Below are 11,156 nucleotides of genomic sequence, written 5' to 3'. Positions count from 1 at the left end.
CTCCTCGGCGGCTGCGGGGTGGGGGGTAAAGGGGGGTTTCCTGCTCAACCGGCGCGGCTGGGAGGTGTATCAGGAAGAATAAAGTAAAAGTAAAAATAAATAATAACAAGGACAACGCCGCTGCACACAGCCGGCTAAAGGAGCGGGCGACCCGACGGCTGTGCGGGGCGGCAGGGGGCGGCCGCTCGGGGCCGTGCCGGGCCAGGGGGGGCTGTGCCGAGCCGGGCCGAGCCGAGCGGAGCCGCGGCTGGGTGATGTCAGGCTCGAGGAGGAGCCTCCGCCTCCTGCCCTTTTACTTTCGGGCGCCGGCACTTGGCCGTAGGCTGCCGTTGCTGCCGGCCGTCCCCCCTGCCCCCCTTTTGCCCTCTCCGCTATGGGCACCCCGCACTTTTAAACCCGGGGCGGTCGCCCTCTGCGCCGCCCCGCGGTGGGGGGCGGGGGGCACCGTGAATTAATTAAAAATCGCTATTTAGGTGGTTATTCATTGCCCCGCTCCGGGCATGTGAACAACCACCGCCCCCCACCCCCAGCGCCATGCCGGCAGCCTGCACCCTGCTGCTGCTGCTGGGGCTGGTCCCTCCGGCCGGGTCATTGCCCCTTGCTTCCCCACGGCGTCTTCCTCCTCGTCCTCCTCCTTCGTCCCGAAGCCGCCTCGGCCGCCCTTGCTCGCCTCCCGCCGCGGGACACGCCGGCAGCCCGGGTGAGTGGGAAGGGACGTGGGATTTTCTTGCGGTGCGGCAGAGAGTGCGGGGGGATCCCACGCCACATGGGAACCCGCGCGACGTGGGACCCCCCACTTCTCCCTCCCCCTCCCCCGCACTTTCCACCGCACCACGACTGAGGGTTGCTGAGCATCCCGGCATCACCCAGAGCTGCATTCCCTTCCCAGTCCCTCTCTCTTGGCGAGCCCATGGTGGTACATGCAAGGGCTTTGATGGGTGAAGGTTTGGGGTAGGAATCGTGGGTGGGAAACTGTAAACACATTGTAGCTGCATGGACCGAGTCGAAGGCGAGTGATGGAAACTTCACAGAGGAACTTGAGGAAGGCACTGGTGGGTACCAGGGTCATGACTGACGTGTCCACCCACCAAAATGCTTCCCAGGTGGGAAGTCGTTGGCTCCTGTAGGTGGTCTTCAGGGTCTGAGCTGCCTACTGCTCATCTCTGGACATGCTCTCATGTGCTAACTGACATCCAGGTGTGGGGACAGATGTCATCAGCTCTCTATAAATAGCCTCTCCCTCTGTGTCGCCTACAGACTGTCAGATTACTCATGTATAAAGGCAAATTTCTCCTTGCGTGCCACATCTACGGTGTTGTTATCAGGAGCAATGACTAGTTTGGTGCTTTGCAAATGATAATGAATTTGGTTTCAGCACAGGATAAATCATATTTTTCCCGGAACAAGTGGGGCTCGTTTCAAGTGTCACCCAGTAAACTGCTGCACTTGCTTGCCGAAGAAGACACATAGCTCTTAGGATGACTAATTCTCAATGAGTTTGGAAAGCACTGAATGTCTGCAGGTGGTATGAGAAAATCCAGTATGTCAAATTAGTCCTGTGTAGGTTTTAAGTAGGTTTCAGGATTGATTGCCTGCCTGAGCTGGACCGTTAGTTTTCATCCTTTAATTTCTGATGTGGAGAGAGAGTATCGTGCTTTGGTACTTGGGGATAAGTTTACTTTTATAGAGCTATACAATTTCAGGAAATGTGACAAAACTACATTTATAACATTTTAGTTTTCTTCACAATACCAAGGTGTGCCTTTGTAAGATGTATCCACACTAGAGGAAATGTGTAAGTGGGGATATCGACTGGAATGTACCCTGCAGTGGATTAGAAAGCCCCCAACTAACTGTGTTTGTGTGAGAGCAGCTTGGTGACTAGGATACTGCATCGAAATGAAGGAGATTTGGGTCTGTTCCCACTCAGCCACTTCTTTGTGCCATTCCAATCGCCAGTTTGCCATCCAGACTGGGAAGAGAAAAATGCTGGTTTACCTGCTATCAACCTTTGTCAAGATACAATCTGCAACTTGCCAGCAAAGTGCTCGCCTATTATTTGATGAGAGCTACGCAAGTTCCTCGTTGGACAGAAAAATAATGCTTGATTTCATCTCGGCTTTCGATCTGACATCTTTTCCTGTGACCTTGATGACTCCTGGGAGTCAGTGGAGGAGTGTATTTCCTTTGTTAAGAGTCTGAAAAGCTTGAACTATCTGTCCATATGCTGGAAAAGCCATTTGTCTGTGTACCAGCCTCTAGCCGTGCCGCTCAGCAGCGAGGTTTCACTTCATGCAGTCCCTGCTTGGCAGCTACAGGTGCTCGTGAATCATGTCAACCCCATCCAGAAGGAATGGGGGACACATCATGAAGGAGTGATAAATAGCACAGCAGTAGCTTGCTTCCAAGCAAATGGCATCATGAATTATGCTGGGTCCTGACAGCCACAATTCACTTGCTGTTAGCTACAGCTCTATGCTTGTCAGTCAAGGGAATTGTTTGGTGTTGTGGGAGCGGGCTGAGGGGACCTCCTGAATCACTCTCAGGTTGAGCTGTAGATGCTTGAGAAATCCCTATTGTCTTTCTCACTGATGGTCCTGCCTATCAGATGTTTTTCACCTCTGAAACTGTTTGCTCGAAGCAGGGCAAGGAGTGTTTCTAGGGAACCCATCACCCCAGCACTACGTGGAAATGAAGATTACATCTCTGTTCGAAATGAGTCTGAGCTTAAGCAGCAAAAGCCCTTTCTCAGGCAGGGCTTAGTGAGCAGATGGTGAAGTAGGGGGTGTAGAAATGGGTCTTTTGAGTCTCACAAAGCATGAGAGAGTGGGGCTGAACCTGGACTGCCTTGCAGAGCCTTTCTGCCTTCCTAGCCTGCCTGTGCCTCAGCCTGCATCTGCTACCCTTCCCTGCCAAACCCACCCTGGGCTTGTCTGCTGAAGAAATAAGGACAGATGGCTTTTGTGTGTTGTTTAAAGTACAGGCTGGACCCAGGGAGAGAAACATAAGGAAAAAAAACAGGTGAAGCAGGAAGTAAGAAAACTGGTGACAGCAGAGTTAAAGCATTGTCCAAGCCCTCTGTGAAATTCCTCCTGGCAGCTGTGTTACATGGGTGCAGGGCAAGCCAAAGGACTCCGTCTGCCACCAGCCTAGATCAGGTGGGGTTCACTTACAAGCTCTGTCCTCCCGCAGGGCTCCTTATTTTAGGTTTCCCATCTGTAAAATGGGAATAATTCCAGTGATGCCATGGGGATAAGTAGGGGTGGCACCAAGCCCCTGAAAAAGTCGCTGTTGCTGGAGTTTCACCCCGCTTCTGCAATGTCCCTTCACCTCTGACCCGCACTGGTGCCCTGCCACACTGCCCAGCACAGCATGGGGCTGCCAGCAGTGGGCTTGCCCTGAGAAGTTGATCTGTTTTTCTGCCATCTGTGTCCGGCCTTCTGTCCTTTCTCCCTCTCTCCTGTGCCAGCTGCCGCCTTTCTTTGCAGCCTCCCCAGTGGGAGCCCTGGAAATAAGGTGTGAAATCACCCGAGAAGGAATCAGCTTAGCTCGCAGCAGAGATTTAGGCTGGCTGCTAGGTGAAACTTCCCAGCTCAAAGAGAGGGGCAGAACATCCTGCATTTATTTATCTGTTTTGTAAAAAACTTTTTGTCTTTGAAACTTTCTGTGTGTGGAAGAAACAAATTTAGGAGTGAGAGGGAGAAAGATGACGAAGATACCTGCTTGTACAGAAGCATGGTGTTGCCTCCAAACCTGCCTCAAATTTCACCATACAGATTTCATTGCTCCTGGGGGGCAGAAGCCCATCTCCCTGTGCAGTCATGCTGATGCAGAGAGGTGTAAGATGATGCTGTTCAGCTTCCATAGGAGTTCAGGTGACTGTGAGCGGTACAGGAAGGATACTTCGTCCTCCTGTGGTGTGGAGTCAAAGAAGGATTGCCTCACATGCCTCCTCATTGCCATCAAAAGACCTGCAGGCTGCAGGGTTTTCTTGGGCATCTTTGCTACTCCTCTCTGTGAGCTGTAAGTGGATTTGATTGGTGTGCTGCAAACGTGAAGTCCCTGGAGCTGTATAGATTTAGCTCTTCTCCTTCAGGGAACACAATTTAAAGCAGAAAAAAAGAAGAGAAGGACAAAAGTGTGTTTCAGAAAAGGTAGGAGGTAAGAGGTCCTGTCCATTCCCCATCCCAAGCCCTTGAAGGTAATGAGGGTTGTGCATTGATCGACTGGTTCGTGTCAGTCTGTGGAATCACTTTGCATGGTGTTTAAGTGGTAAATGAATGCAGTTGGAGAGACTTGTGCAAGCTGCTGGTGGGAGCACATGCTGCTGCCTATTGATTTACACCTGCCTGCACCATGAATGCAAGTGCTCAGCTGTGACCAGGGCACAGAGGGTAAGGGGGTAGCTGCTGTGGCTAAGGCCTGGTATTGGGCTATCTGCAAAGTTTCATTTCCCAGTGACACACCACCAGAGCCAGCCTGCGCCTGTTCAGCAGGCGTTCGCAGTGTGCTCTGCTCCAGCAGTCTTCACCACTTCAGAGAAGTAACTTAATTTCCTTTATTTTTGCTTGTGGCTGGGAAGAGAAGGGAGATGGGTGGCTGCAGCCATGTCTGCAGGGACTGGTGCCAGCCTTGCTGGTGCAGGGGTGCTTTACTCAGGGTTTATTTCCAGTATCAAAACTTGCATACACTGATAAGTTAGAGGAGTGTGTGTTTTCTGGGACAACTTGCTTCCTTTACCTGCTCTAACAGATCTCAGGTTTTGGGCTGGAAGTCAGAAACCCTCCATGACTTGGCTCCCAAGCTGTTGTGCATGCTGCCTCCTTTCTCCCTGTCCTGTTCGTCTTCAGGGGTTATGTCACAGCAGCTGAGTGCTGTGTGGGTGCTAATGGCTCCATCACCTTTGCATCTCCTGGAAGTGGCAGAGGGTTATGCTCATTTAGCAGAAGCGATGTGGTACCAGGCTAGAAAGGCAGTTGGCCGGGGTGAGGTGGTAGTGCAAAACTCAGTTGAATGCTGCCATGGCTGGAACTGTGCCTGTGCATCTGAAACATAAAGCTGCTTCTTTAAACCTGTACTGTTTCAGGCAATCCTGCACAAGGAATTTTGGAAGGTATCTAGACAATAGGAGCAGGGGATTGCTTTGTCCCATAAGCTGCCAAACTGGGCACTGAGCTGTCCTTTGGGTGAAAGCAGAAACCAAAGCCTGGCCAACTGTGGGTGCGTGCTGGCTGCCTACTTGGGTGCTGCCACCAGACAGCCCAGGCTTCTGCAGGAGTTGCTGCTGGTCTCACCCATTGCTCCTGTGGCTGTACAGGAGTGGGCTGAGGCCCATTTAGGATGAGTCTGGTTGGGATGTTTTTATTTATGAAGCATAAGGAACTATTACAACTAGCAAGTTAATCAAGCCAATAGAAGTGGTCAGCATAGCAGTAAGCGTTTCAGTGCTGTGGTGTAGCTATGTACCATTTCCAAAACAGGGATAGGTAGAGAGTGGTAGGGCTCAGCTGTGGCTGAGCCTGCTGCCTTTTTTTGCAGCACAGAAATGCTGTTGTTCTGCCTGTGTTTATGCTGCTGCAGGGAGGCAGGATAGGACATGGCATGCTGCACCTGGACCAGCTGCCCCTGCCATGCTTGGGGGTGCTTGTGGCAGGGCTACCTGAGGAGATTGGCTGGAGGTGGATGGATCATAGCAGGTTCAAACACTCTAGATTCTGGCTTTGCTTCCCCACATATTTTTGAGACACTTTCTCCAGTATGTGGGGTGAGGAGGGTCTGGGTAGGTCAGGTTATCTCTGTGCAAACAGCACCACTCCCACATAGGCTTCTCCACTTGGGCATGCATGGAGTTCCTCTGGAAAGAGGCATGGCCAGATCCTGGCACCTGTTGTGTCTTTTTTGCTGTCGTAATGCTGCAAAGAAGCTTCTGAGGCAGTCTGACCAGCCAGAGGGTCAGAAGGTGCTGCAACTGAATTAAAGCTTGGTCATTCATAATATTTCCCTGATAATGTCTGGTAAAAATCCATAGTCTGTAGCTCACGAGCAAGCTTGTCTCAAGGCCTTAATATACCATCCACAGCCCCTGTTATTTACATTTGATTGAAGATGTAGATCATACAATATGGTTTTTTTCCTCTTTCCTCATCAGCTGAGTGTCAAAGGCAGAATCCAAATTTCAGTGGCAGCAGACTTGATTGCAAATTCAAATTTTTATTTCCCTGAGCTGTTTTGTGACATTTGCATTGTAATTTGCTTTTTCTGTGAGTATTAGAGGATCGTTTGCTGGGATATTCATCCAGAGCAGACGCAAGAGGTCTGCAAGCACAGGCTTGGTGAAAGAATTAAGTCTGTGGGTGTCTAACAGGAGAAAAGGGTTTTGTCACATTTGGCCAGCCATCCCTCTCAGCCTTTTCTGCTTACAGACAGCTGCTGTGTATACACCCATCACCATCTACTTTTGAATGCCCAGGTGCTGCACCATGACATCCTCCATCTTCTGCAAGGGTCACGGTTCATTTGCAGCTCTTTGATTATGCAGAGTTCACATTCATCTTTTCAGGCTGAAATCATTCGTGTTTGAGGACAAGGAGAGAACTTTCCCACCCAAAAGGGAAATGATGTTGCATTACTGAGTGGCCAACCCAAGTAATAATATAATCTTAGAAAAATGTGGTTCCCTTGAGTAAAGGAAGCTCTGTAAACTTCAGCTCCTCCAAGCTGTTAGCATAGCTGATGCCTGTGTTATAGAAGTGCTGTTGTGAGACCCAGTCTATTGAAGTGCTCAGGAGAAAAACAGAGGAAAAAGAGAATGAGAACCAGCTCCTGCTTAAAATGAGGATCTCTTGTAGGATCTGAATACTGCAAGGCTTATAATAGAGATTTTAGGATCTTGGGTCACACCTCTTCATTGTTCTTAATTGGGATTTTATCTCAGGTGGGTGCTGGATGGGGTAATGGCCTCCCCTGGTCCTGAAGAGCTTGGAAAAAGGGCAGGCAGAGCCAGTGTGAGGATCAACTGGAGGAGGTAAAACTATGTAAGGTTTCCACTAACTGGAGTGCTGGTTGTGAAAAAAAACAGGGGAGGAAAAGGCTCATTTTTAGTTGTCAGTGTTTGGGCAAACCCATGCAAGTGAAAGAGATGGGATGAATTTACTCTTGGAGCAGTAATTGTGGTTTGCTATCTTCTGCTCCCCACAGGGTGGGTGGCATTAGTGTGTCATGGGCCCTGTGGGTGCTGAGTCTTCTCTAGCAAAGTGCTGGTCTTTATAAAACCTGTAGGAACTTGCTGTCTTGGATGTCTCTGCTTTTCAGGCTAATTTGTTTCAATGCAGGAGGACAGACAATGCTGTCTCAGGAGCTTCATCCCTTCAGAAACCAGTATAAAATGCATGAGGTGTAAAAATACACTTTAAAAAGTGCTTGAAATGCAACCCCCAGCATATTTCCTATAAGCAAGATGTTTGTAGGAGATATCCTACAAGCTGTTGTTGCTCCTGTGCTGCTTCTCCCAGTCCCTTCCATGGCTTTGAGTGATGGTGTTAGATGTTGTCTGTCCTCTTTGCAGGCAGGGTGGTTGAGGAGGGTTATATCTGCTTCTGCATTCTCCTTGCCCTTGCCTTGGAGTCACTTGATAAATAGTTTTGCAGTTGGTTACTTAAGCATATCTCAAGTTGCAGTGTGCATCTGAGCTGTGGGTGAGACAGTCCTACTGCCAAAAGTCAAGATCTGTGTCAAGAGCTTCCTAAGATCTTGCTGTTTTTCCTTAGAACCCCAACTCCTGGAGCTGTCATTACAGGAGAATCGCTTAGACAGGGAGAAAAAGAGCTTCTGCCTGTCGAGGTGATAGGTAAAACCCCTTGGTAGATAAAAACCCCTTGAAAACATGAGCTGCAAAGCCAGGAGTCACTCAAGAAGTCCAGGTTGGTTGTGTTTAAAAGTTCTACCAGCTCAAAGCTGCCCTTCAGAGGCAGTGCAGACGGAAGGGCTATTTCAGACACTTTTGCTCAGGAAGTCTCTGCCTGAGTGTCTGCAGGAGAAATGCAACCATTTTAGTCTTTTGCTTTGCTGGGAAAAGAGAGGGTGAGCAAAGAAGCACAGAGCAGTGCAGCTGGTAACTTGGGTGCAGACCCAGTTGTCCTGTCTCCAGCTGTCTGAAGATCTTGTGCAAATGCTGTGACCTTGGCAGATTGACTCTCCTCTGGGAGAAGGAAGCTCCATCTGCCTTTTTTTTCTTTACAAGGACATGAAGCTAGGAGGACTTTTTATCCTCACTGTGGTCTGGCCAGGATAAACTGTTTGAGGGTGACCATGTCACTTGCAGTGTTAAAGTGATCTGATAGAAAGGCATGCAAACTGTGCATGAAGGGTTAACTCAGCAGGGTTAACAGTTGTCCCAAGGGTGCAGCCCAGGCTGCATCTCCCAGAGGACATCCTGTTGCACACACATTCAGGGAGTTTTTATCAGCATTTTTCAGCGTGCAGAGGTTTTAAAGGTCGTTACAAGAATAAGTCTGACCTCTTGCCTCTGTAACCAGGCAGACATCACTGTCATTTCTGCTACCAGAACCACCCTCAGATTCCCTCAGGGATCTGCAGACCATGGAAGAAACCTCATGCAAGAGTTTTGGGCTGATGAGCAGCCTCCTTTAGGTTGCTGGTAGCAAAGAAAGCCTCTTCCCCATCCCACCCACCCCCTATTTTTTTTTCCCTGAAGAGCATGCTAAAAGGCACTTCTGCATCTGGAGTGACAAGAGGAATTTGGATCTATAGAGCACAATTATCCATGTCACTGCTTGTTAGGATGCTGGTGTTAACACCCTTCCTCTTGCGGAAAATCTCTTAAGCCCCAAGGACCGACGTGAAACGTCATGCTCTGTTAAACTTCACTGAAGCAGGGATGAATCACACCAAGTTGAAGATTTGGCTTCAATATATTATCAGAAAGATACCTTCCATGATAGCCTATTAGGCAGGGTAATGCAGCCCACCCAGCATGGCAGAACCTGCCTTGGTGGGAGAAGTATGCGTAAGTCGAGGACTGGAAGTTGGAATTTGGATGTTTGAGGGGTAGTTTGCTTTTGTTGTTTGGCCACTCTGTAAAAGCAGAAGATTCTGGAAAGAATCTCAAAATATCTCCCAGGGGATCTCAAGACATCTCCCCTTGCAGGATCGCCCCAGAAGATGTTTATCTAACACATTTTTAAGAATCTACCCCACAGAAAGGTTTCACAGCTTCTCTGGATAGCTGCCCCATTGTGGGTAAGAAGACACTTTCTTATCAGGGAAACTGTAGCAGCTGGTAGTTAAACCTGCTGAGAAAGATGTATCTTTCATACAACTGGTGGCCGAGTTTGACCCTGCATAACTTGTGAGATCTCACGAACTGACAAGTTAAGGCAATTTAGCAGTCTGGAGAGATTAAGTAAAAGGTAATCTTGTGTATTGAAATAGTTTCTTCCCCTGTGATGGGAATGAATTTCCAGGGGTGGAAACATCAGCAAACTAACAGCACATGATTTGCTTTCCTTGTCAATTGGAATGAAGGACCCTGATTGTGGAGCATAATACTGCTCTTGTAATTCAGCGTTTATCTTTGTGCCGGAGCTGGGCATAATTGCATCTGTGTCTGGAGGGACAAGGAGAAGGGTTTCAGTAGCTGGTGCTCACAAAGGCATCTTTAGAAAACTCCTTACCCCTGGTAGAAGCTTGGAAGAGCTCAAAGGGAGATGCCTGAGTAGCTTTAGGCATTTGAACAGTCATCGTTGTCTGATTTGGATTCAGTTACAGGACTAACATCTAAATGTTAATTCTTTTTAGGATATTATCAGCTCTTTCAGCAAATGCAGAATGGGACTGCAGTATTAGACTGGCAGCCAACCCTGCAGATAAAAACCCTTTGAAAGGATGTTTCTTAGGAGGGAAACTTGATCAGAGAGTGGAGAATAATCATGAAGATGGTTTTTCAGAGGGGTGTGGAACAAACACGAAGCATGAAGAAAGCAAAATGAGGACCAGGAGGCTTCTGACCTGAGGAATGGGAGTACTACCAATTTCATGGCCTCTGAGAATGGTCCATACTGTGCAGAGATCCTCATAATCTTGTTCTGCAAATTGCTGGTATGTCTGGATATCATGTGGTGCTGGGTAAGCTGCATCACATTCTGGGTTAAGAATGAGGTTGATGGTCTCTTGATAGCAAGAGTGTGCCAAGGCACTTGGTGTGAAGTGGCTCCGCACTGGGTAATAAGAGCGCCGATTTCTAGGTTCCAGATCCTCTGCATAGCCTCACGCAGCACACAGTGCTTGTATGCACCAAGGTAGCTTGTGACCTGACCTTGACTACTCTGAGCTCTCAGTGACAGCTTGGAGGGTGACAGACCCAGTCCTGCACTTCTTCATCACCCATTTTCACTGCTGGCCACAGGGCTCAGGCAGGGGGCTGCAGTGCAGAGACCCACAGGCAGCCAAGTGAAGAGGTCTTGTTTTCAGCTTCCTGGAAACCTGTACAGAAAGGCACTGGATATGGTAAATCCCTTCCCTTCCAGTTCTCAGAAAGGAAACATGTGACTGCAGAGGCAGTTGGAGAGCAGTGGGGGACAGTAGGAGGGACGCCTGGGCATGCTGCTCTCCTGTGGCAGCAGTGACCAGCTGGCAGGTACCTGAGGGGATGAAGCTGGTTTGTTCCCCGGAAGAAGGATGTCTGTTGCTGTCCCGAGCATTGCCACCACTGCTTTCCGGCAGCAGATCAGTGCAGTGTCATCTAGGAAATGTGATTTAGATCATCATCCTTTCACAGCAGATGGGGGAAGGGAAGTAGGGGCCCCTATCTCTTCTGGAGATTAATTTCTTTCTAAATTGCTTTGGATTTTGTTTGTTTGCTTTTTTTTTCTTCATCCCCTCTAAAATCTCACTGTTCCTTGCTGGAAGAGTAGAAACCACAAGAGCATCCAGCATTCCTACTGCCATCTTCAGCTGAGAGGCAAGAGCTAGATGTAAGGCTTAGATTGCCATGAGTTTTCCCCTGAGACGGGGCTGGATTTTGCTAGTCTACATGAAGGGTGGAATCCTGTGAACCTTGTATTTGGGTGTCACCAAGCTGTGTCTACCCTTTGGTGGCTTTGTGACCCTCCTGAAACTGAGAGAGCCCTTCAGCCCTC

At 49.0% G+C, this 11,156-nt stretch overlaps 1 protein-coding gene across 1 annotated transcript in view; it reads left to right on the top strand.

Moving 5' to 3' along the window:
• The first annotated feature begins 317 nt into the window (after positions 1 to 317).
• The window catches only part of HEG1 (heart development protein with EGF like domains 1), a 53,459-nt gene continuing 42,620 nt past the window's right edge, over positions 318 to 11,156 (top strand). Inside the window, exon 1 of the mRNA XM_054173472.1 lies at positions 318 to 700. Within this exon, the coding sequence (XP_054029447.1) occupies positions 535 to 700 (166 nt within the window). The 5' untranslated portion in view covers positions 318 to 534. The remainder of the gene's footprint in view (positions 701 to 11,156) is intronic.

This window comes from Dryobates pubescens, chromosome 2, assembly GCF_014839835.1.
Source record: "Dryobates pubescens isolate bDryPub1 chromosome 2, bDryPub1.pri, whole genome shotgun sequence".
NCBI lineage: Eukaryota > Metazoa > Chordata > Aves > Piciformes > Picidae > Dryobates > Dryobates pubescens.
This window is presented reverse-complemented; position numbering and strand designations above follow the sequence as displayed.